Genomic DNA, 25,979 nt, shown 5'->3' on the forward strand with positions numbered 1-25,979 from the left:
GACAAACGTCGCGGAACCGACCCCGCGTTTTTTAATTCACGCATCGGCCCAACGGCGCCTTGGTGGAACCCCATTCAAATGGAATCCTCCGGTTATCGTGCCCACCCCAGCGATTGACTGCGCACAGCCGCGGCGAGAATTTAACATCGTTTGCAACAATTCGCAGATTATTAAAATAATAATAATAAAAACATTTTTTTAAGAAGATTTATTTTTCACACTCAATTTGCAAATGTGGCTTGAGGCCCGTGTTGGGGCCTAGTGTAGGGGAGTGTGGCCGGGCTCGGCTTGAATGTCCCGGCCGGGGGAGATGGAGGTGGAGGCGGTGGAGTCTCCAGGCGACGCCGGGGATCCCGACCTCGGGGACGGGGCTGCATTGAGGCGATACAACAGCGCGCCAATGATCAACAACATCGGGTAAAAAAAACAAAAACCTCTTTGATTTGAGATGTACTTGCTCCCGACATGCTAACGTGGAGTTTACCAACAGCGCGGTGATGAGACCATAACGTTATCGATACCTAATCGCTGTGTCGTGACACGTTTTGTAGACGTACTTGGTCCCGGTACGCTAACGTGGAGTTTGCAAGAGCGTGCCCAGGACGAGAACCAGCAAGACACGGGATGTTAAAGTTTGGCGACGTGGGTGGACGTGACCCCAGTCGCAAGGAATGTGGAATTGACGAGGCCGGTTAAAATCACGAAAGTGAAGACGGAATTACTTTTTTTTTGCTGCCTCGCTCGAGTAAGCGAGGCACGTGCGGGTACAAGTAACGCATACAACAACAACAACAGCAGCAGCAGCAACAAAAACACGTGTCTAATTCGTGGGAGCGGTGATGCAGTGGTTGGGGGCAGCCGCATCGCCATGCATCTGATCACGTTAGTTCCACCCCCCCACCCCCCAATCCATTGCCACGGCAATGGATTGGCCAGGGCACCCCCCCCACTTCCACTTCTTCAACCCCATGACCCACCGTGACATTGGGAGGCCCTCGTCCAACAAGATGAACTTGATGGCTGTTCAATTATAGTTTTGATAATGAAAAAAAATGCAAGCGATGGTGATGATTTTGCTTGCTTCAGTGTGTGAGCACGGGCGTGCTTGTGTGTGTGCTCATCTGCCAGTCATCTCGGTCAACCCAAGGCACCGGGGTTTGTTCCGTGACCTCCTTGCCAGCGGGCCTTCGACACTTCACGTGGCCTCCGTGTCCACCGTGGCCTCAAAGTGCACCAAGCGACGCCCCCGCCACTTAGTGATGAACGGCAGTTTTTGTTATTTGCTCATGCCCGCGTCTCCTCTCCGCAGCAGAGAAGGGAGCCCACTGTCTCTGGCGAGCGACGGAAAGAGCCGGAGAAACAGCGGCGGCTTCCTGAGCCGACAGGGAACGGTGAGACCCCGAGTGAAGACTTGTGTTTAGACTGTCTCCATCGTCACAGGCAGAGCCCCCCTCCTTCACACCGGTGCATAAAAAATTAACGTCGTAAACATTTCTGACATTTAAATAAAAAAATATGAAATAAAATCCAATGTTGGGCCTAAAGAAAAAAATACCTTGTCGTTCATGAGAGTTGTTTGATCGTACAGATATCATTTGCCACGTACACTCGTTATGCCAGGAAATCAAACTACAATTGCTGGGTTCATAGTCTACGACATGGGTGGGGAATGTCAGGCCGGCGGGCCGTATAAGGCCCGCGAAATCATTTGGTCTGGCCATACCAAGGCAACCGCAGGCGGGACTCAAAATTTAATAAATCTAGGAGCAAACCTGGAAAAGCAGTTGCGGTAGCAACATCATCAATACCAGCTAACATCACACGCCTCGCCAAAGAGAAGCAGTTCCAGCCATCGCATTAGGGGTGAGTTAATTAAATGTTTGACCAAATATAACGGGCTAATTTTTAAGTTGATAATTTTGTATGGCCCGCGAATGATGTTATAAATATCCAAATGGCCCTTGGCAGAAACAAGGTTCCCCACCCCTGGTCTACGAGAAAACTAAATCCGAAACCAACCCCTTAGTCTGTTTTGTTTTTCCACCGTTGTTGTTGACTTACACTTTGTTTGTCGTTTGCATTTGCAGGCAACGCCACCGTCACCTGGCAGAGTAATGAGCAGTCGTGTCAACCAGATTAAACAGGTGAGGATATTTCTACCGCCAGCTGGGAGCCGGCAATGCAGAGATGAGTGGCACCGCTGATACTCGAGCGGCGAGTGAGCCACTCTAACGGTGATTTTTTTGCGTGCGTGTGCGCATGAACAGGAGGAGGGAGCAGACTTGATAAATCGTGAAACAGCACATGAGAGGGAGACCAGGGCCGCCCTGCACATCAGCCAGTCGTGCGAAGATCTCTCCCTGGTGCGGAACAAAAGCAAACGGAAACACAAAATACGAATTTCCCGTGAACAATTCTCACCCTGATTGCTACAAACTCGCGCGAGATCTCGGGAAAGCTAAGCAGGTCGGTGACCGCGAGGTCACCAGAAGATGCCAGTGCAAGCCCTCGCCAAGTCTCAAGACTTATTTTGAGGAAAGTCTTTCGTTGGGAAGTTTGGCTAATTTCATTAACGGTTGTTTGGCATGTGGGAGGAAACGGGATTGTCCGGAGAAAACCCGGCACGCGTATGAGGAGATATTACTTGCGGCCGGCTTAGCAGTAAACGGTGGTTGTCCTGTTCAATGCCACCATAATGTAACCACTGTGCAGAGGTTATATTCTTTGTTTTAGAAGGCAAACTTTTTTCACGCCATATTCAAAACAAAACTTGAGGTGGGGGTGCGGTGTGTGTCTGTGTGTCACCAGACTTGTGTTACTTTATTGACACGGTGCATATGTTTTGGATGTGCGTCTTAACTTTCTGGAGCGTCTCAATAGTGGGGAGATCACAGCGTCACTTGGTAAATCGCTCGGGAGTGGCTGAGCGTATTGCCCCGTGTGTTTTGCCGCTCAGAGTGAAGCGTTGCCCGAGCTGGAAAAAACCATCACCCAGCGCAGGTCGGACTTTTTCCCGCTATCGCCATCTCCGTCACCCACCCGTGGCATTGGCAAGGTGAGGCCGTGGGTGATGAATTAAAATCTACACCTATTGGGAGAAAATCTTGCTTTGGCAAATGAAGCGTAGGTCTCACATCAAGTGGTCACGGTTTATTGTGCGGTCATTGGTGACTGGGCTGAGACTGTAGACTCAAAACTCCTGACAGCCTGGTTTAATCACGAGCCACCAAAACCCGGATTCAAACCCATGATCTTTCGTGGTACCAGATTATCATATCTCACACAGCCAGTATGGCTCCTCTGAGCCGTTCGACCACGTTCACGTTCATTGCTAACCGAACGCCTACTGGGTAAACCGAGTGTTTGCGGCTAGAGTCGTACCTAAACACTGTGGGGCCTGCAAATCAGAATCTTTATTTAGACTGGAGGACTCTGATGAGCTTTACAATGCTCGTTTTCACCGACGTACATATGTGTGTATGTTGAACTTCTTTCGCACCGTACGTAGCCAACCGTGCTAATCACAGGTGTCCAGTAGGGATGGGTCAGCAAGTTACATCAACAACAAAAATACAACAAAAAACGGTATCAGAGCAAGATAGAGAAAAGTTAAGCAAGTTATAAATTAATATAAATAATATATAGATTTACAAATTGCTCAAAGAACATAAATGAATTGCAGAAAACTATAACGAAGCATTCCAAATCACGTTAGTGCTGAGCGATGAATCGATTTTATAATTAAGTCTACACCAAAACAATTTGTAAAAAACCGTGCATACATGCAAGGGTGATGTTACACTTTTCAACCTGCGTTTTGTCGTGGAAGTATTTCATTCGCAGTATGGAAGCCAACGGGGTTATCTCTCCGGCCAAAATGTTTGGCAAATATAAAATAAAATAAATCCTTTTTGCTCTGAATTTTGATCTCTGCGATTTCGGCAACTCTTTGACCAATTCGGCCAATTTTTAAACAGGTTAAGTCCCCTAATAGCAACGCAGGTTCACGTTACACGTTGAATTTCGATTTAAAGCTTTCGTGACTGCAGGGATTCATCTTCTTGGTTCTTTCGGTAAAGTCACGTAGAAGGGAAGTAATAAAATAATAAAAAGAAAACATAATAAAATAATTCTCACGACGTTTCGGCCACAACGCAAGCAGCCGTCCCGAGGTGAAGAATGAATTGAATCTTCTTTACAGACGTACGGCTATAGACAAGCCCCGTTACAGGCGAACGGCATAGACAACTCGTTATGGCTGAGTGTGAAAGCGTTAAACGTCAACGTTGAGCGCGGGTGTCGGAGAACTTTGACTGGGGTGTTTGAAACATTTGTGATGGTCGCGGGTGTCGTCTGAGCAAAGCGCCCGCTGCCTGTGTTCCCAGCAACTGTACTCGCCGTCACTGCAAGCGCCCGTCAGCCCCAGCAGGGCTCCGAGTCCTCGCCGCTTCACCACGTAAGCAGCCAACGCCACTCCTCCTCGCCTCACCCTCCTTCATGGCCACGATTCATTTCATCGCACCTCCGATTAGCACGGTTGGCTACGTACGGTGCGACAGAAGTTCAACGTACATACATACGTACGTCATTCATTAGCCACCCCTTTTTTTTTCCCCCATCAATCTGCCTTTCCGCGCTTGTAGGTCGAGGGCCAGTTGTTTGCAGACCTGGGATACCTGAATGTTTAGATAATCGATGACTGCCAAATTAGTGTGTTTGATTGCTCGACTAATCGCGTCACATGAAAAGAGAGTGGGGGCAAAAAAGGTCTCGCCTCTGCTCCCACGTGTGACGCTGTACGGGAGGTGATGGACGGGGCTTGGTGAGGTCATCTGATCATCGGCCTCGTCACTTTGTGCTTGGTTCTTAGGGAGTTTTTCGCTTTCGGGATGCAGGAAGTCAGGGTGGCCGTCATATTTAAATGGACCAGAGTAATAGTGCCATAACAAAAAGTGTCCAGTTCAAATTTTTCTCAGTTAATTAATCGTCTTGCTCTATTAGACCATACTGCACCACGCTGGTCAGTACGGATTAGTCAAAATGGACGGAGGCGCCATGGACGGGTTTGGGTATAACTCGCCACTGGTGTTAGCCATGGCCGGGAATCGAACTGATGTGTGCCGGGTTCATAGCTCAGCGCACTGGCCGCTGCACCACTGCTCCACCCTGAGCCCACGATGCAAAAGGACGAGTTTATTCCTCTGCTACCTACGCCTTTGTTTACCATGACTCAGGGGTTTGTGTTGCGAGTTTTCATCTTGGTTTTGAGGGGTTCAGCTCATTCTATCGCTGCAATCGATAAAACGCCTTACTAGTGCGTGCGTGCGGTCTTGCGCTCGTGCGTGTGTGTGCGCCTTATTCGTTTCTTAACAGAAAACGAAGTGCAAGTCCCATCAGCCACATTCGCCCCAGCACCCTCGGATCGCTCAAGAGGAAAGGTGAGCCCCGTTGAGTACTTCCACACATGGCATGCTGTTGTCATCTATGTATGTATGTAGGCATGTTGAACTTCTTTCGCACCGTACGTAGCCAACCGTGCTAATCGGAGGACAACAAACTAAACACAAAAAGCAGTTCTGAAGAAATGAGTTTTCAATCTAGATTTAAAAGTGCATAGCTCAAGCGGTTTCCTTCATTTCGGAAGGAAGAGCGTTCCAGATGGCCGCAGAAGTGCATCTGAAAAGCGCATGACGCAGTGCCTCCTGTCGACAGAAAAACGCGGAGAGAAATACAAGGATGACACAGAGTTAAGGAGGCAGCGCACGTAGAGAGACGTGGAGCGATTAGACACAAGAGACGCCGCGAGAGACGTTTAAACAGTGAGGTGGACACGGAGCGACACGGGAGGGCATTGAGCATTCAAATACAGAGAATAGAGGCCCAGAGACACGGAGAGAGAGAGAGAGGAAAGATGTCGACAAAAGCATTCGGGCACAGAAAACAAGAAACGAGGAGTCGGAGAGGTGCCAGGAGTGCGCACAAACGGAGAAATGCAGAAGTGCGGTGAGATACGGAGAGACGGTGACAGTATGCAGCATGCTTCTTATTTAACTGCTTGGCTTCTATTAATTTACTTTTTCAAATTACTTGCTTAGATATTCAGGAAAGCCACACTTGAGTCGTATGACTCGTGTTCACGCGGATCCTGCGTTGGGGTTTTTTTTTATTTCAAGATGTTTTCAGCCGATTAACGACGAGTCGTGTTTATTGTACAAGTGTGTGAGAAAATCGGAGCACCCGGAAAAAAACCCCACGACTCGCGCCAGGGTGCAAGCCACTCTATCCCCTTACAAATGGGAGCGGATGGCGATTAGGCCACATGCTGTACTGCCTTCTGGCGACACGCCCCCTCGATGCCCACAGGGAGTTTCACAACAACATCTGCGCTGGATCGCAGGCGGCCACGTGCACCACAACAAACCACCGCCGCCCGGCTGTCTGTTGGGGAAAAAATGTTCGGCTTCGAGCGGCAACTGGAAAGTCTTAATCGGCTCTCTGTAGCCTAAGGGCTCTTCTCTCATAGTGTGGATGGTGGAGGATGCTGGGTTGTACCGTGCACCCTGTGAGTTGTTCCGTGCACTCTGTGAGTTGTTCCGTGCACTCTGTGAGTTGTTCCGTGCACCCTGTGCGTTGTTCCGTGCACCCTGTGAGTTGTTCCGCGCACTTGTGAGTTGTTCCGTGCACCCTGTGAGTTGTTCCGCGCACCTGTGAGTTGTTCCGTGCACCTTGTGAGTTGTTCCGTGCACCCTGTGAGTTGTTCCGTGCACCCTGTGAGTTGTTCCGTGCACCCTGTGAGTTGTTCCGTGCACTCTGTGCGTTGCTCCGTGCACCTGTGAGTTGTTCCGTGCAACCTGTGAGTTGTTCCGTGCACTCTGTGAGTTGTTCCGTGCACCCTGTGAGTTGTACCATGCACCCTGTGAGTTGTTCTGTGCACCCTGTGAGTTGTACCGTGCACCCTGTGAGTTGTTCCGTGCACCCTGTGAGTTGTTCCGTGCACCCTGTGAGTTGTTCCGTGCACTCTGTGAGTTGCTCCGTGCACCCTGTGAGCTGTTCCACGCACCTGTGAGCTGTTCCACGCACATTGTTCCTCGCACCTGTGAGCTGTTCCACGCACATGTGCATTGTTCCGCGCACCTGTGAGCTGTTCCGTGCACCTGTGTGTTGTTCCACAGCCGACTTTGAAGTGGACCACACCTCCAAGCGCCTTTTTCTTGGTACCGGCGACTTGGAGTTCAACTTCACATCGAGCATGCTCAACCAGAGGTCAGAGTTCACTTGCACGCTCACACACACACACACGGGTCCTTCTTGTAGCCTTTGTTAACTGCAGGGGCAGGTTCTCTTAGTACCACCTATGACGTGTATCGGTTATCGCGTCGTGTTTCGTGCGCCATGAATCACGTGCGGTCGTGAATTCGTGTTCATCGCGCGATTTTCGTAACGTGCGTCTCGCATGAAACGCTGTACCGTCAAATCACCGTGCATTATGAACCGCCGTGTGTCCTGAACCGTGTCGCGAGGTGAGGGAGGGTGATCGCGCGTCGCTCGCGCTCATCGCTTTGCCTCTGTTCTTCCTCCAGCCTGTCGCCCTGCAGCAGCAGCGATTGCCGCCCGTCCCCGGCCACGTCCCCACACGTGGACACCCCCAGCCCCGCCCCCAGTCCCGCTCACGCTCCCCTCTCATTGGCCGCCCTCTCCCCGGACACCGACCCCGGCCGCTCGCCCAGCCCCGCCCACACCACTCTCTCAATGGCCGGCTCCGCCTTCACGCCGGTGTCGCGATGAAACGTTGCCGAACCCTGCGGAGTTCGGAAGGCTCCCCGCACGCGCGCCCTGTCGCGGTCGAGCGCGACCGCGGGGAGTGAGGTGAGCGTCGGGTTGTAGGAGGCGACCCAAACGAAAATAACGACGAGGGTTGGCGACTAATTACTTTTTGATATTTGTTTTTTTACCCTTCTATCTGGCAACAAAACTGACACCTTTTTTACAAGGAGTCATGTTTACATAGACCACTACCTGCAGTCATAATGCAAACAAAAAACATAACTCTGATAATGTGCACTGTCCTTGAAGTTGGTTGGTCCACACCCGAGACAGCTTTCCTTAGAGCCTAGTCTCACATGGGTTGGACCAGATGACGCCAAAAGGCGCATTATGACTGCAGGTATTGTGGTCTATGTAAACATGACTCCTTGTAAAAAAGGTGTCAGTTTTGTTGCCAGATAGAAGGATAAAAAACCAATTATATTTTTTACTGGCAAATGAGGTTCCAATGGCGTAATTACTTTTTGTTAGCGAAAGGGATTTCGATCCAGGGCAGTGCGACGGTTTGTAAGCCTGTAAATAAAAATAGAAAGAATCCGTCCACTGACTTTCTAAATTCCGGCCCAACCATCTCCCTGATCGCGTGTCGTCACCACAGGTTATTTTCCCGACCGTGCACCAACCACCATCGGCATGATGTGGCTGGTTCCCACAAATGCACAACGCACCATGATACAGCTGCAGTGCCATCTCCCACAATGCATCCTGATGTAGCTGTAGCGGCAGCTGCCACAGTGCTCCATGATGTCGCTGTAGTGCCATCTCCCACAATGCACCATGATGTAGCTGTAGTCGTGGCTGTCACAATGCACCGCGCATCATTAAATTGCCTTAAAAAGTATGGCAAGCATCACCCAGCCATGTCAATGGAGGACGCTACAGTGGCACTCACTCAAGGTATGTGACCATGGGCTTAAAATTATTTCCGTAGCAAAGCCTCAGACCAACAACGTTGGTATACAAGCTATAGTGCGTGGACCCCTGGTGGTCTGCAAGGCCGTGGGATGCACTCTGCTGAACTGTTGCAGACATGAACAATATGTCATTGGTGCACGTTGGTCCGCGCAAATTATTTGCAGAAATATTGAGAACGACTTGTTGGCCTAGACGATAAAATAGGCCTGGCTGTCTATCGACAAAGTTGGAACCATTTGATAATTTTTTTGTAGGGTTGCCATCGATCTTTATTTAATCTTGCGCATGCTTGACTTGCAGTCCTCCCCATGCGCAGCTTGAGGAAGGCATTGCCCAGCAAGCGAGCAAACGCTTACCGAGAATACTCGCCACCCCCAGCATCCTCGGGCAAAACCGTCCGAGGAAAACACGCGCGGGGGTAATTTTGACGGTTTATTGTCGACCGATATTAGAAAGTACGGCTTATTTATTGAATGTCACTGATTTGACGCGCAGACACGAAGCGGAATGCACCGGCGTCTCGGCGTGGGTGAGAGGGTTTGTTGGTCCGGACCCGGCCGCCTGCACCACGCAATTTTTACGACTCCCATCAGGAAAAGGGGGGGACAGGCAATTAGTCTCAGGCCTGATTGGGTGACGCACACTTTGGCCGTGTAAAAAAGCCACTACGTGATTACACTAATGATTGCCCCGCATCTTTAAAGTGTCCGAAACGTACGTCCGAAATCACGGAACTGTCCTTAATTACCACCGCCTTCTCGGGGAATAACCCGTTGAGCAAGGTGAGATGTTTCTGGTGACGATTCTTCATCGGAACGGTGGCGACCTGAGGCCAAGGACCACCCAAAGACGTTGAGCGGCAGACATCGTAAGGCACCTGCGGCAGGCCTAAGTAGTCGCCGTGCGGCAAAGTTTGCCCTCGTTTCTCGGTTAAGAGAAGGTAAAGGTGAAGCCCTGCAAATGCGTGCTCACGACACTGCTGGCAGAAGAAAACATCTCCAGAGAGATCTCTAGAGAGCCTGCCCTCGAGACGTTATTACGGCGGTCGGTGACGAACTACTTTCTTGAGCTGAGCGGTGCAATGACACAGCACGCGGGATGATGCAGCAGTAACGCAGCGGCGTACCCTCCGTTACTTGTCCCGCCATCTCACCGTGTTGTGCGTTGCAGTGCCTCGTGCGTCGCCAAAACTTTATCGATCATTGAACTGTTTGTGGGGGGTTTTGCGTCACGTTTTTTTCCACTTAAAGTGGCACTTTTTACAGGGGGGCGCGTTTGCTGCGTTAAAAAAGGACTTAGCGCGGTCTCGACATGAGCTCTGTATCCCTCCACCAGCCTGGCGGGGCCAGGTAACCCAACTGGCACATCTTGCCCACTTGGCAACTTGTCTGGCTGGAGGGCGACGGCTGCAATTGACGTTTTACGCCCGCACGGCTTGACCCAACGGGACCCAGTGATGAATCGGCGATGTCGGTCGACGAGTTAAATCGAGTACGACGCAATCGGTCGCACGGGTAATTTGCTACGGGGGGAAAGGAACAAAACACATTTGGGAGCCGTTGGCTCTGCCCCCTTTTGCCGTACCCGAAGCCCGATTGACTGCTGGTTTCACGTAACATTTACTCACGCAAATTCTAAAGTCCCACCTCGCCCAACATAAGTAATTTTTTTCAAATTACTTGCAGCCCATTTGTCAATCCGTTGACAGGTGAAGGGGCTTCCCACGCCGCATCAGGCGGGGCGGGGGGGTGGGGTTGCTTGACCATACTTCACCATACTGGTTACTGCCGGTTGGTGAAGGGGGGCACCCGAGGACCGGTTCGTATATACCGCTCGCTACCTTTGTCGGCCCTGGCTGGGAATGTAACTCAGCCCGCGGCGGCGGGTTCGTAGCGCCGCGCGCTAATGACCACGGCATCAAATTCAACTCCTCCCGCGAGGTCGTCACTCAAGCGAGGCTTCAGTGGGCCGTTAGGTCACGTTGGGTTCTGTCGGTGTGAAAACACCCCCACCCCCTCCCCCATCATCATCGTGCTGTCAAGCCCCAAATGGTTTTAAACGTGTCGCGGCCCTCACACCGATGATGTCTTATCGGCGAAAGTGAGCCGCCTCCCTCCCCCCCCCCTTCTGATAATGAGTGAAGAACGCTGAGCTACGTCGCGCCTCGAGCGAAGGTGGGTCGCGGGCCACCGTAATGGTTTTACGAACGTCCGCTTTGTACCGAGCGCTCCTGTAGATGACGCTGTGCTCGCGCGTCTGCTGCAAAATTCGCCGCGCGTCCGTCGGCCGTTTTTGTTCGAGTGCAGCGAGTTGTTTTTTTTATTCGTATTGTTTTTGTTGCGTCTTTTTCCCCCGCGGTGTTATCCCGACGGTGTGCTATCCGGTGTCGCGTCGCGAGACGTAGAATACGTTGAGGTCTCTCGCGGAGCCAGTGGTCACCCTCGTGTGGGAGAACGGCCCGTGGAAACGGATAACACGGAGCTACCACTGAGGTCCCTTTCAAGCGGCCTCTGAGAGTATTGTCCATCGGGTGACAGTCGAACCAATACTTTGTTTAATTCTCACAGCTGGAAGTTAGCCAAACTAAGTGCAAAACCAAATTCATTGTTACGGTTTTTTTTAATCATGTGCAGCCATTGGTGACTGGGGCTCAGTCCGTCAACTCGCTACGCCTGAGAACTTGGGATGAACCCAGAATATCGGCAGTGCCAGCTGAACGCTCCGAACTTGCCACCGGGAGCCGCCTCTTTTAGCACGATCTTTGAACCGTTCAGGAAGGCCACGTTTGGCTACCGTGGGCCACCGCTGCTGAGTCCTTGCCTCTCGGCCCGTGGCCCAACCGCGCCCTTGAGCTAAGGTCTACGCGAGACGTCGCAGGCTGCCGTATGCATCGAATACTCGGTCTTTCGATAAAGGTAGAACGCGATTATGTTGCAGAAAAACGTAAGAGTAATACCCGTATTTAAACGCTTGTACGATAACCCAACATTAATTTAACACTTGTCTTGAAGAGCAGTCGTATGGGTCTCGTTTGATTTCCCCACGTAGTTTTCCATACCAAAAGCACAGGTCACAGAAGAGCTCATTCCCTAAAACATCGCTCAACATTTCTCGAACAAACGAGTGTTGCATCAGCGCTCGTGTCCATTTGTAGCCCTGAACCAATGTTGGAAATTCCACAGTGGTATGCCGGAGGCTAGTCTATCCTAGCACAATCACAAAGTGGTACCACTCGTCTTCTTGGTTCTTTCGGTAAAGTCACGTAGAAGGGAAATCATAAAATAATAAAAATAAAACATAATAAAATAATTCTCACGACGTTTCGGCCACAACGCAAGCAGCCGTCCTCAGGTGAAGAACAGGTCTGTGACTTTACCGAAAGAACCAAGAAGATGAATCCCTGCAGTCACGAAAGCTTTAAATCGAAATTTGGTACCACTCGTTTTACCAACCACGGCGGGATGGTGGGTCGAGCCGGACCTCAACCAGGATTCGAACGTCCGACTTCCCGACCGCGAGCTCTCTGAGCCCTGTGCCACTCGGCCAATGTCAACATGAGCGTAATAATTGTTGCAAACAACTGTTAACAGTTGCCCCCACCTAACGTCGCCCATAAACCTTGACGGGTGAGAACATCTTGTCAAAGGTAACGATGCATTTTATTTGTGTGTGTGTCTGCGTGCGTGCGCGCGCGAGTATGTACAAATGCTCACTGTGTTTTTCCTTGCGTGTGAAATGGTACCCTTGTTATAATGTTACTCTTTTGCAGTGCATTTCCAATGTTTTGAATTCCGACGAAACGTAAATTGCAATGTCACATTCGTCCACGCGCGAAATTCCGGGTTGGACGATTGGCGCGGAAAACGCTGCGACGCAAGCGAAATGTGAGAAAGAGCCACGAGGCCTAACCCCGGATGGGAGCTCGGCAATGGATCATTCGAGAGTTGAGTTGGGCCCTAAGTTGGGCCGAGAGTTTGGCTGTGAATTGGGTCAAGAGTTGGGCCGTGAGCTGGGCCAAGAGCTCGAACTTTCCGTGCCGGTCTCGCCGTGCAGCCGCGCCCCAATTCCCTCCGTCAGAATATCCGTGCGCAGGGGAAATTCGTCGCCAAACTTGTGACAATCAAACATTGTTGTGGGTGGTGGGAACGTTTGATTTTTAACATTTAACATCGTGAGCAATGCGGTCACTACCCGTAAGCATTTCTGGGAACCACCTCTGCCCAACTCGCACGATAATTCAAGTCACCGGAAAAATCATGGAGGCGACACCTTTTTTGCGTGCGTTTTAAATCACCCCGGGTTGCCTTTCAACTTGAATTTTAGAAATCTGGCAAATCCAGTGGGCTCGAGTTGGCTTGAGTTGACTCTCCCGCAAGCAACTAGGTGTTTGGTGAATGCATGTACAAATTAAATCATTTTGTAGAGATGGCTGGGTCGCTGTGGCATTAACCACACACCGGCTCGAATGACCCCTCTCTCCACGTCGACGTTTGCCGCGGCTGGGAAGGTGATTAAAATCACGTCGCACCATTCCGCCGTTGGCACCGACACTTGTAGGCCCCGACTTGCCTCCCCAGAACGTAACCCCAGGCAGCATTTGGCGGGGTTTGATGATAAAAAAAAAAACGCGTTTACTTCAATGGTTAATAATTCGTGCCGACAATTCCGTCGACATTCTTGTCACTGTATATATTATTATTGTTGTCGTGATTACTATTGCTGCTGCTGCTGTCTTTATCGCATCTGCCGTTGTTCTTAGTTGGCGTCTTAAGCATTTGCTAACGAGTTCTTCGCCGATTGTAAATAGAATTGCGACGGCAATTAACGAGGGGGACGGGAGGGGGGCGGTGGGGGGGGAAGGCAAGCTGATCGGGAGGTTAAGGGGGGAGATCGGCAAAGCCGACAAAACCGAATAATGTCTTCGGGTTTTTTTTAAATAAATAAAAACGTTTAAATAAAACTGGAATGAACAAGAGTACCGCTACGGAGAAGTGTGAACTATTTGCGGGCTGTGTGGATCAGCAGCAGCTGCGTGTGCTTTGTGCGTAGGTATATTGAACTTCATTCGCATCGTACGTAGCCAACCGTGCTATCGGAAGGTGCGGTGAGTGTGTGGGTGAGTGACTGAGTGGGTGAGTGACTATGAGTCTATGTATGTTTAACTTCTTTCGCACCGTACGTAGTCAACCGTGCTAACCGGAAGGTGCGGTGAGTGTGTGGGTGAGTGACTGTGAGTGGGTGAGTGACTATGAGTCTATTTATGTTGAACCTATTTCGCACCGTACGTACCCAAGCGTGCTCATCGGAGGGTTCGGTGAGGTGAGTGAGTGGGTGAGTGTGTGGGTGAGTGACTGTGAGTGGGTGAGTGACTATGAGTCTATTTATGTTGAACTTCTTTCGCACCGTACGTACACAAGCGGAGGGTGCAGTGAGTGTGTCGACGGAATCCATCCGCCAGCAGCAGCAGACGATGGGATTTGCTCCTCTGTGTGTTCTAGCAATATGAGAGACCAGTTTGGTTTTACGTTCCCGATGGTGGATGTAAAAGGCCGATTCCGGAATGGGGATGATGACGCCTAACCACACTCGATGAATTGTCGCGATTCAATTCAAGAGTCGAATATTGTTCTTCCACTTCTGGTTTTCACCGGCTTCTACTCATCCGCGTCGTGTCACAAGACGGAGAGCCCATTATTCGAACCGCTCGCAGAACGGTCCGTGGAAGGAGATCTCACAGAACTGCTTCTGAGATCACACATGGCCACTTGTATACACACTAGGGGGCAGCACTTACCCACATGCCCTGCTGCACAGGGAAATGTCACGTGAGCAGAAACCAACAGTTTTCATTCTCGGTACTGGAATTGATGCAAATAAAGTGCAAAATACATTTCAGTGGGGTGGTTGTTGTTGTTGTGAAGTCATTGGTGGCCTAAGCTGGGACCATCATCTCAGAGACCGGCTTAGCAACTCTGACCTCTCAGCCAATCGGCCACCCTTGAGTCGATTGTTTTTTTTATTCCGATGAAATGAGTGGCCACCAGTAAAGGGGTCACTTAAACCCATTGTGGTCACTGAAATACCGAATTAAAATAATAATTGAATTTTATATAGTGGCATTCACGCATCTTCTTGGTTCTTTCGGTAATGTCACGTAGAAGGGAAATAATAAAATTTAAACATTAACACATAATAATTGTATTTTATTATGTATTCTTTTTAAATCCTTTATATTAAGTTCGCTTGTTTGCTTGCTTACGACCGTGCAAATCTTTCGGTCGTTTTTTAACCCACTTCCCGTGATCCAATCGGGCTGACATTTTCCACACAGACTCGTTGTGCGAGACAATTAATTTTCGTGAAAAATGTTCTCCAAAATTTTACACTGTTTAGGGAATTTTTATAAAATATTTAATTACCAATTGCTTAATGCTGGCAGACAATCATCTGACCCATAGGTGGCAGCCATCTCAAGCCAGAGGACGAGAGGACTCTAGCCGCCACGCATATAAAGGATTTAGAGTGAAAAACTTTGTTTTTACGGGTAAAATTGTATTATTTTATTATTTCCCTTCTACGTGACTTTACCGAAAGAACCAAGAAGATGAATCCCTGCAGTCACGAAAGCTTTAAATCGAAAGTCATTCATGCAATTGCATCCCACAGCGCTGCACATCAATTATCCGGTTCCATATTAAAAAATAAAAAATTCCGTTATAACATAACAATAGGTTGTACCCTTTCTGGCAATAAAACAGTTGTATCAAAATGTTTAAACACCAGACAGAATCCTTATTCAGTGAATCCTGTCTGCATTAACCACATGTGCTTGTGGTGAACATGCAAACGAACAACATGCTCTGATAATATATGCATTGTCATATATTTTCAGAGCATGGTGTTTTAACATCTTGGCACCTGTGTTATTGCCAGCAAGGGTAAAACCTATTGTTATATTTTAATACTGCCAATAAAGGTTCCATATTAAAAACCCGCTGCTAAGCAAAATTTAAAATGAATAATAACGAGAAAAAAATTGCACGTAAGAAAAAATAATCGCAGAGAAAATAAATGAAAATAAATAAATCCGTTAGGTCTCCATACCCCAGATCACAATTTCAAAATTTCGCCGGATTCTGGAGAATCTTCACTGGATCTCCGTGGCCACCAGAGTATTGCCTCGCTCACACGTCCATCATGAATCCTCTGAGCCAGCATCTGCTCACCTTCACGTTCATTGCTCACCGAACGCCCACCCCTCCACCCCCTCCCACCGTGTGCCCAGTGGTAGTGGCTATAGAGCTCTTCGTAAACACTGTGTGGGGTGAGGGTCCATGAACAAATTGCAGGAAATTATCAATTTGTTAACGAAGCGCGTGGTGCTGTACGACTAATCGATTTCAAAAATGTTAACTTAACTTTGTTGAGTTCGATGGGCAAGATTGGCCAAAACCTAGGCCCACCTTTCACCCAGACGTTGTGTTTACCGACCCTGCCGTTAAAACTAACCGCAACGTTTACGAATCTCGATTAAGAAAGACACCCTCCGATTGGCACAGTTGGCCACGTACGTACGGTGCGTACGAAGTTCAACGCGCATAGCAGCAGCAACAACAACAACAGCAACAGCAACAACAGCAACAGCAGCAGCAACAACAACAACAACAACAGTCGCTGACTCAAAGCGCAATCGAGCCAAAAAAAAAACTTTTTTTTTCTATTTTCAACATTCAACTGAAAGGGCAACAACAGCAGCAGTAGCAGCAACAACAAAAAAGCCCAGGAGGAGGTGGGGGGGGGGGGCTCAGAGGGGGGTGGGGGTGGCGATGTTGGTCTCTGGTTTTGCGGTGGATATTTCAGTGCTGAGAGGGGGAGAGGGCGGGCAGGGGGGGGTAAAAATTCGGCCGAGAGATAAAGACACCCACACTTGCGGCTGCCGGGGTTTGCCTTCGGCTGGTATCGCACGCTCTTTCTGTGAGCAGGGGATTACGGGACGATGGTGGTGGTGGTGTTGGTTGGTTGGTGTTGGTTTTTGGAGCTAGGCTCAGCAAAAGGTGGAGGTTTTGGAGAGAGTGGGAGTGATCTTCTTGGTTCTTTCGGTAAAGTCACGTAGAAGGGAAGTAATAAAATAATGTTTTATTTTTATAATTTTATAGAACCAAGAAGATGAATCCCTGCAGTCACGAAAGCTTTAAATCTAAAAGAGTGGAAGTGGTTGGAATTTTTAAACCGCGCATAGGCGCAGCACTGCATCTTACAAAAATAAAGCAGTTGTAACTTTTCTAATAAAGCTTTTTGGGTTAGTATAAATGTGTCAAACCCTCCACTACCCGGCAAAGCCAGTTAAGTAAGTCCAAATTCTCTCCAACACACCGGTGAGCTGATTTAGTAACTAAATGGCGCGCTGTTTACGTGACAACCCTTACTGGCTGTGTCGGGTGGTGGAGGTTTACGACACTTTATACTTACGCGATCCAACCCGAAAACCTTTATTATGCATAATATTGGTCGCAAAAGCCTGCTGCTACGTGTGTAAACTGTTGTAATTTTGTTAACACGTAGGCTTTCGCGACCAATAATATCCATAATAGAGGTTTTTTTTTGGGTTATATCGCATATTTAGAAAAGTGCCGTTAAACCGCCACCAGCCTTCATACCTGATCGGCTCACAAGTGACGACATCACATCTATCCCTCTATTTGAGAACGAAGCAGGAGGATGTTTCAACAAATCTGGCAGTCGCCTGATGATGCTAGTTGTAATTACTGGAGAAACACTGTACTCGAATTGTAAACGTTGTGGGTTTACTCTCCAACACACAAGCGGTGTGCTGTACCCGTAACAAATTGGCACGTTCTGTTTACGTGACAAACCTTACTAATTGGCCGTGTCGGGTGCTGGCGTGTTTAACGACACTTTTATATTTAAGCGACCTAACCCAAAAAAAAACCTCAGAAGTTGTAACTTTCCGATCCGCCCCCTGACTGGACAAATCTGAAAGAAAGAGCTTCATAGCCCAACGGAGATTTCTGCAGAAAAAAATGAAGATTCTGATTATGATTCTGAAAATTGCGTCGACCCCGTTGGCATTGACCAGGGGGTCGTCATCCTGCGGCTCTGGTGGCACAGGTTGACGACGCCAATCTGTGGTCTTTGGGCTGCGGTGATGTCTCCTGCCGTGGTGCGGTGATGTCTCCTGCCGTGGTGCGGTGATGTCTTTTGCCGTGGTGCGGTGATGTCTCCTTCCGTGGTGCGGTGATGTCTCCTGCCGTGGTGCGGTGATGTCTCCTGCCGTGGTGCGGTGATGTCTCCTGCCGTGGTGCGGTGATGTCTCCTGCCGTGGTGCGGTGATGTCTCCTGCCGTGGTGCGGTGATGTCTCCTGCCGTGGTGCGGTGATGTCTCCTGCCGTGGTGCGGTGATGTCTCCTGCCGTGGTGCGGTGATGTCTCCTGCCGTGGTGCGGTGATGTCTCCTGCCGTGGTGCGGTTGTCACATGCGGGGCGATGGTGTGGTGGGTGGGCGACCCGACCGTGGAGAAACCGGGTTCTCGATTGTGGCTAATTGAGGGTCTCTGCCCAGTTAACATGGACTTACGCAAAGACACAGAGACGCAGAGACTTACGCAGAGACACAGAGACGCAGAGACCCACAGACTTACGCAGAGACACAGAGACCCACAGACTTACGCAGAGACCCAAAGACTTACGCAGAGACCCACAGACTTAGAAACCCAAAGACTCACACGGAGACCCACTGACTCACACGGAGACCCACTGACTCACACAGAGACCCACAGACTCACGCAAAGACCCACTGACTCATGCAGAGACCCACAGACTCACGCAAAGACCCACAGACTCACGCAGAGACCCACAGACTTATGCAGATACCCATAGACTTACACAGAGACCCACAGACTTACACAGAGACCCACAGACTTACACAGAAACCCATAGACTCACACAGAGACCCACAGACTTACACAGAGACCCACAGTCTTACAGAGACCCACAGACTTACGCAGAGACCCATAGACTTAGGCGGAGACCCACTGACTCACACGGAGACCCACTGACTCACACGGAGACCCACTGACTCACACGGAGACCTACAGACTTACACAGAGACCCACAGACTCACAAAGACCCACTGACTCACGAAGAGACCCACAGACTTACACAGAGACCCACTGGCACACAAAAGACCCTCAGACTTACACAGAGACCCATAGACTTCCACAGAGATCAATTAGAATAACAGACTAAGCTGTGATCAAACCAGGTTATCAAGTGTAGTGAGTTGATGGATTCAGTCCAATCAATGTAGATTTACATATAACGCAACGCAATTGTCAATGACACTGGCCTTGGAAGGAAAATTATTTCACAGGTGACGTTTCGGGCAATGTCCCTTCTTCAAAGCACTTACATATTTACATATAAACTCGCAGATTTACGCAAAAACCCATAAACTCACACAGCCACCCATCCATGGGCTTACATAGAGGCCCATTCAATTACATCAACAATGTCTACGCGGTTTTTGTTAACGCATCAAATTATTATTATTTGGTCTTTCATTGAATTCGGCATATTCAATGTAAGAATATTTACGAAAATTGTGTTTACGTACAGTACGGCCACTCTTTGCCAATCCACTGCTGGATGAAGGCCCCCCTGCCATGTCGTCGTGGTGTTCGTTTGAGCCATACTTCTCCGCGCCCGTCCAGTCCCAACTCTGTCCGGAACCAGTGTGACCCTGACAGATAAACCATACAGGCAAACCAACAACACGGGATGTGCAAGCCCTTTAAAAGTGTTGTGGTTTTTTTTCTCTCCTAAAATATTCCGAACGAGACCAGGTGACGATTATTTGGGCCTCCCCTACGTCCGCTCGGTCTCGCACGAGTACCCGGTTCGATTCGTAACAAACATCGCCACTGGGGAGACAAAGGCGGCCGGGCGCGGTGCTGGCCACCCAATCCCCTCGTGTGCCGTGCCGGCCTTCACAGGCTATGCCCCCAAACAGTTTTATTTCAGAAATCTGTACCATTGTTTCAACTGCCGCGGTGGGAGATCGAACCAACGGCCTTCTGGGTTGCAAGTCCCGTGCGCTAACCACCTGCACCAGCCATGCCTTCATATAGGCGATGCTCGATAACAGCATTTGCCCCAAACAGTGTTATTAGGGCTAGAACGGGTGTGTGTGTGTGGGTGTGTGTGGGGGGGGGATCTTTGTTTTGGTGCGGTAAGCGTAGGGTTGGCGTTGGAGGTTTGGGGTTAGCCAGAAACGAAAAGGGCGATTCCTAAATGTCAGGGGCAAAATACCCTCAATGTGACACAATCAGCGGCTGCTGCTGTTGCTGCTGCTGCTTCTGATCAGTACCAGCAAGTTGCCCTCGTCGCAGCAGTCCGAGATTAGTGGCCGTGGTCACAGCCACGCAGTCTCAGCGCGAACCAAATCGCTCAGCCCACCCACCCACGCACCGCCCCACGACCACCATCATCATGGCGAGCACAGTCGGGGATTCCCACCTCTTCACATCACATTCATCACATATATAAAAATTAACCCGTAAAAACAAAGTTTTTCACTATAAATCCTTTATATGCGTGGCGGCTAGAGTCCTCTCGTCATCTGGCTTGAGATGGCTGCCACCTATGGGTCAGATGAATGGCTGCCACCATTAAGCAATTGGTAATTAAATATTATTTATTTTTTCTTAAAAAGTGTAAAATTTTGGAAACAATTTTTCACGAAAATACATTGTCACGCAAAATGTCAGCTCGATTGGATCACGGGAGTGGGTTAAAAAACGACCGAAAGATTTGCACGGTCGTAAGCAAGCAAGCAAGTGAACTTAATATAAAGGATTTAAAAATGTGTACATTACACTGGTCAACACACTTTTTCTGGCATAAGGTATTCCAACGGTTTTAAGGTAATTTTGGGGTGCTGATTCCAAATCTGGCATCAGTTTTTGTCTATTACGTCAGGTTTTTGAGATATAAAATATTGCATTTTCAATGAAAACTGTAGAAGAAAATAAATAAATGTGGATATCTACATAAATGATATTATAAACACACTATCCTAAAAATACAGCACTATATTTTAACGCTAAAGCAGTCACTGACTCGCAACAACTTGCAATCATAAGTGACAGAGTTAATTTCGGGTTAATTCAATGAAAATGGAGTATGCCGATAGCATAAAAATGAGATGTGATAGAGAAAATCTGTGATCAGATTTGGAATCAGCACCCTGAAATTAGTCTAAAACAGCTGCAAAAGTCCAGGCCAGAAAAAAATGGTTTTTTTTCGTTGACCAGTGTTATATATGTGTGCGTGCTCTTGTGTAGCCTTGGCGTTAATTAAGCGTGTTATTGAAAATTCTCCTCCGGGCGTGTGCCACTGCCGAATGTGTAAAAGCAGATTGTCTGATGCGTGTATCACCAGTTGCAAGTTAGCCTTGCTCAATACACTGCTGGACCAAGGGCACGTCAGAGCTGCCACCATCTCTCACGATCCTGCGATTGTAATAGTTCACCTAACGCACGGATAATATACATTTGTATTGAAGATAGAGCGTATATTTGTTGACATGTTTAGAATGTCAAATGACGAATTAAATTATATATTTTTTAAATGTGTGTCCATCCAAAACCGTAGCGGTTGATTCTGGGACCCCCCCCAACATTCATCAGCCACTGCTAGATGGAGACTTCCATGGAGTTTGCCACGTAGGGGTCGGGTCAAATCATCAGTTCCACCGAAACAAAGCACCTACCTGGGTACTTTGTGTCATCAAAACATTCCACACTCGCTCAACTTTCGAGGAGTGATGGGGCAGTTGTGGAGTGAAAGGAGTTCCCCTGACATCATCTCCGGTTTGGCAGCGGATGTCTCGCTCCGAATCAGTCGAGCGGCATTTTTGTTTTACCGGCTACGAAACGCTGCTATGTTGAAGCTAGCTGGCCTGTCGCTCCAAACAAAGCTCCGGGTCTTCTCGGCCACAGTCATATATGCCCTTCACTTATCTATGCTTGCGAAACGTGGACCCCTCTAATGGAACATCAGCGCCGGTTACAGACATTCAGGAGGGCCTACCTACGTTACATCCCGGGGTTAATCTGGCTGGATTGTGTGAGAAGCTCAGATTCCGAAAGATCTGGTCACAGTCCAATCGGTGAGCTTCTCCGGCAGGCAAGGTTGCGTTGGCTGGGTCATGTAGCCCGCATGCCCAGCCACCGCATGCCTAAACAGCTTTTGTTCGGCCGGATCGAGGGGGCTAAACGGGCGCGGCACGGGCTGGAGAAGAGATGGAGTGATGTGGTACAGGAGGACGTGGAGCTGAGTGGACTTGCCGATGACTGGTACCAGCGGTGTCAAGATCGGCCTCTGTGGAGGAGGCTCGTGAAGGACGCTACTGGGCAGTTGGAGGCAGTTGCCCTCCAACAACAACGGAGGGCGGAGGAGCGACGCTCACAACAACGAGCGGAGCGCCGGGTGGCTAAAGCACAGCGAGTTGGTACAGTAGAGGGCACAGGTGGTGCATCAGCCAGTCATCTCGGACATCTCAGTCAGTCGACCCGTGGCACCTGGGTCTGCCCCGTGACCTCCTGTCAGCGGGCGTTCGACACTTCACGTGGCCTCAAGGTGCACTTGGCCTGGCACAAGCGTCGTGGTGACGTCACCGCCACTTAGTGGCGAATGGCGGTTGTTGTTGTTGTGTATGTTTCAGTGGTGGGGAGCGGTAGTGTAGCGGTTAGCGCGCTGCGCTATGAACCTGGCGACCCGGGTTCGATTCCCGCTCACGGCTAACACCAGTGACGATTATCTGAACCGGTCCTGGGCCTCCCCTAGGTCGACTCAGCCTTAAATGAGTACCTGGTGCGGTGTGTAAACATCGCCACTAGGGAGACAAAGGCGGTCGGGCGTGGTGCTGGCCACCCACCCCCTCGTGTACCGTTCCGGCCTTCATAGGTGCTCGCTAACAGCACTTGCCCCTACAGTCTGTTCAGGCTATACGGGGGATCTTTGTATGTTTCAGTGAGAGTGTGTAAGTGAGTGTGTGTGTATGTGTGAGAGTGTGTGTATGTGTGTGTGAGAGTGTGTGTAAGTGAGAGTGTGTGTATGTGTGTGTGAGTGAGAGTGTGTGTAAGTGAGAGTGTGTGTGTATGTGTGTAAGTGAGAGTGTGTGTATGTGTGTAAGTGAGAGTGTGTGTATGTGTGTAAGTGAGTGTGTGTGTTGTGGGGAGCGGTGGTGTAGTGGTTAGCGCGCTGCGCTATGAACCTGGCGACCCGAGTTCGATTCCCGCTCACGGCTAACACCAGTAACGATTATCTGAACCGGTCTTGGGCCTCCCCTAGGTCGACTCAGCCTTAAATGAGTACCTGGTGCGGTGTGTAAACATCGCCACTGGGGAGACAAAGGCGGTCGGGCGTGGTGCTGGCCACCCAACCCCCTCGTGTACCGTTCTGGCCTTCATAGGTGCTCGCTAACAGCACTTGCCCCTACAGTCTGTTAAGGCTATACGGGGGATCTTTGTGTGTGTATGTGTGTATGTGTGTGTGAGAGTGTGTGTGAGTGTGTGTGTATGTGTGTAAGTGAGAGTGTGTGTATGTGTGTAAGTGAGAGTGTGTGTATGTGTGTAAGTGTGAGAGTGTGTGTATGTGTGAGTGAGAGTGTATGTGTGAGAGTGTGTGTATGTGTAAGTGAGAGTGTGTGTATGTTTAAGTGAGAGTGTGTGTATGTGTGAGTGAGAATGTGTGTGAGAGTGTGTGTATGTGTGAGAGTGTGTGTATGTGTGTATGTTTAAGTGAGAGTGTGTATGTGTGTGTGGGGCGCGGTATTTATAGAGCAGGGGGCTTTCCCTGTCTGGTGAGAGAGTGGCCGTCGTTGTCGGTTGCAACAAAAGGTCACTCCCGCCTACGCATCGCCACGTTCACCCCAACGCCTACCTCACCACCACCACTCACCACCACCCTACCTCCTCACCACCACCACTCACCACCACCACCCTCTGTGTCTACAGAGAACACAACACGTGTGACACCACCACCACTCACCACCACCACTCACCACTGACCACCACTCACCACCACCCTCTGTGTCTACAGAGAACACAACATGTGTGACATCACCACCACTCACCACCACCACTCACCCACTCACCCACTCACCACACTCACTCACCACACTCACCACACTCACCCACTCACTCACCATACTCACCCACACTCACCACACTCACCCACTCACTCACCACACTCACCCACTCACTCACCACACACTCACCCACTCACCCACTCACCACACTCACTCACCACACTCACCCACTCACTCACCACATTCACCTGCTCACTCACCACACTCACCCGCTCACTCACTCACCACACTCACCCACTCACTCACCACACTCACCGTGCAACGAGTCACTTCACTTCTCTGTCTGCATCTTCGCTCGCATTGCTCCACTGAATGTGACGCTGCCGTGGTGAGATGTTCACTACCTCGCTTCTCTCTCTCCCCGTGGTGAGATGTTCACTACCTCGCTTCTCTCTCTCCCCGTGGTGAGATGTTCACTACCTCGCTTCTCTCTCTCCCCGTGGTGAGATGTTCACTACCTCGCCTGGTGTGCAAGAGATCCTGGGTTCGATCCCGACCCTTAAACCTATTGTATAGTTGGAGTTTGCGTGTCTCTCTCTCTCTCCCCGTGGTGAGATGTTCACTACCTCGCCTGGTGTGCAGGAATTCCTGGGTTCGATCCCGACCCTGGCACCTGCTGTATATTTGGAGTTTGCGTGTCTCTCTCTCTCTCTGTGGTCGCGTGGATTTTTTCTCCGTGTCCTCCGGTTTTTCCCTCCACATTTAGAATCACCATCACGCATTTCAAATATTGACTGCGATGTCTGCACGACGACGAGCCACTTTGTTGAGCTATCATTTGTGGCCAGGTCGCTTCTGAAAAATAACTACATAGTTCAGTGGGGCCTTACCTGGTACAAATTTTTAAACGGTTTCGTTTTTTTTCATTGTTTTTAGTTCGAATGTGGAATTCTCTCCCATCGTCTCCCCCCCCACCCAGTCCAAGCTGTTACAATAAATGAATCGCTTCGCTCGATTCTGTTGCGGTAAGGGGGGGGGGTGCAACGTCTTTGAACGCGTGCGTATCTGGCAGCTTCAGATCCACGGCGACTCAGAAACAAGCTCTAACATGCCCGGCTTGACGGAAGGCTGCTTTTTTAGTTTTACACACACACACATATAAATTACATCATGTCAACGGGAACTTCCCGGGGTTTAAAATAACAAGCGCGCTCATGCAATTATAAAGGTTATACGTGGAACAGCGTTCGTCGTGTGTTGGTACTCATATATTGTCAATATAAAAACACATGGCTTGGTTTTCTTACGTTGTCCGTTCTGTTCCGGACGACCGCAGTGGCAGACTGGGTATTTGTTGTTGTTGTTTGTTTGTTGTTGTTGTTCCATGCGTATGTGTCCGCATCAGCTGCCCATGCTTTGTGCAAGCGGATGCGATTTAGGGTGGACCCTTTGAGCATCGTGGAAGGTCAAACCCAGAGCCGGGCTAAGCTAGTGCGGGGCCTGTAGTATGATGTTATGAAGGAGCCCTAAATAAATAAATAAAAACACGTAAATATTAAAACGCATAAATGTTTAACTTGCATAGTAAGATAATTGTATTTTTTCATTTGCTATACAGCCAGCTTATATGACAGATCGCTAACCTTAAACACCCAGTCGTTCGTAAAAGTTGAAGGCGGTATAGTACTATAGTAATAGAGCAAGTGCAGAATCACTGAACCGGAATTGATAGCTTGAAAGCATTTAGCGCGGGGCCCTTGAAAGTGCGGGGCCCGTAGCATATGTAGCTACTACATGTGTAGCTACTACATGTGTAGCTACTACTTGTGTAGCTACTACCTGTGTAGCTACTACACAGCTACTACATGTTGTAGCTACTACATGTTGTAGCTACTACCTGTGTAGCTACTACCTGTGTAGCTACTACATGTGTAGCTACTACACATGTAACTACTACCTGTGTAGCTACTACCTGTGTAGCTACTACCTGTGTAGCTACTACCTGTGTAGATACTACCTGTGTAGCTACTACATGTGTAGCTACTACCTGTGTAGCTACTACACGTGTAGCTACTACCTGTGTAGCTACTACCTGTGTAGCTACTACCTGTGTAGCTACTACATGTGTA

General features: G+C 49.4%; 1 protein-coding gene and 1 long non-coding RNA gene across 4 annotated transcripts; one reads left to right on the top strand and one right to left on the bottom strand.

Moving 5' to 3' along the window:
- The first annotated feature begins 59 nt into the window (after positions 1-59).
- Positions 60-13,602, top strand: LOC133353856 (P2R1A-PPP2R2A-interacting phosphatase regulator 1-like). Of its 3 annotated transcripts, none has more exons than XM_061570305.1 (9): positions 60-417; positions 1,310-1,391; positions 2,088-2,144; positions 2,268-2,363; positions 2,957-3,055; positions 4,386-4,456; positions 5,374-5,438; positions 7,173-7,263; positions 7,581-13,602. In XM_061570305.1, exons 1-9 carry the CDS (start codon positions 293-295, stop codon positions 7,783-7,785), a joined length of 891 nt encoding a protein of 296 aa, XP_061426289.1. In that variant the 5' UTR covers positions 60-292; the 3' UTR covers positions 7,786-13,602. The 3 variants fall into 3 exon arrangements, with proteins under 3 accessions (XP_061426289.1, XP_061426291.1, XP_061426290.1); XM_061570307.1 differs by having other exon boundaries at positions 4,386-4,453; XM_061570306.1 differs by having other exon boundaries at positions 1,313-1,391.
- Positions 13,603-18,072: 4,470 nt separating this feature from the next.
- LOC133353881 (uncharacterized) lies at positions 18,073-23,307 on the bottom strand. Its single transcript, XR_009756487.1, has 3 exons — positions 21,529-23,307; positions 19,372-19,497; positions 18,073-18,211 (listed from the first exon to the last, which is right to left on the bottom strand). It is a non-coding gene; the product is annotated as an uncharacterized LOC133353881 (long non-coding RNA).
- Positions 23,308-25,979: the final 2,672 nt, after the last annotated feature.

This window comes from Lethenteron reissneri, chromosome 45 (genome assembly GCF_015708825.2).
Source record: "Lethenteron reissneri isolate LAM-NWPU_2019-01 chromosome 45, ASM1570882v1, whole genome shotgun sequence".
NCBI lineage: Eukaryota > Metazoa > Chordata > Hyperoartia > Petromyzontiformes > Petromyzontidae > Lethenteron > Lethenteron reissneri.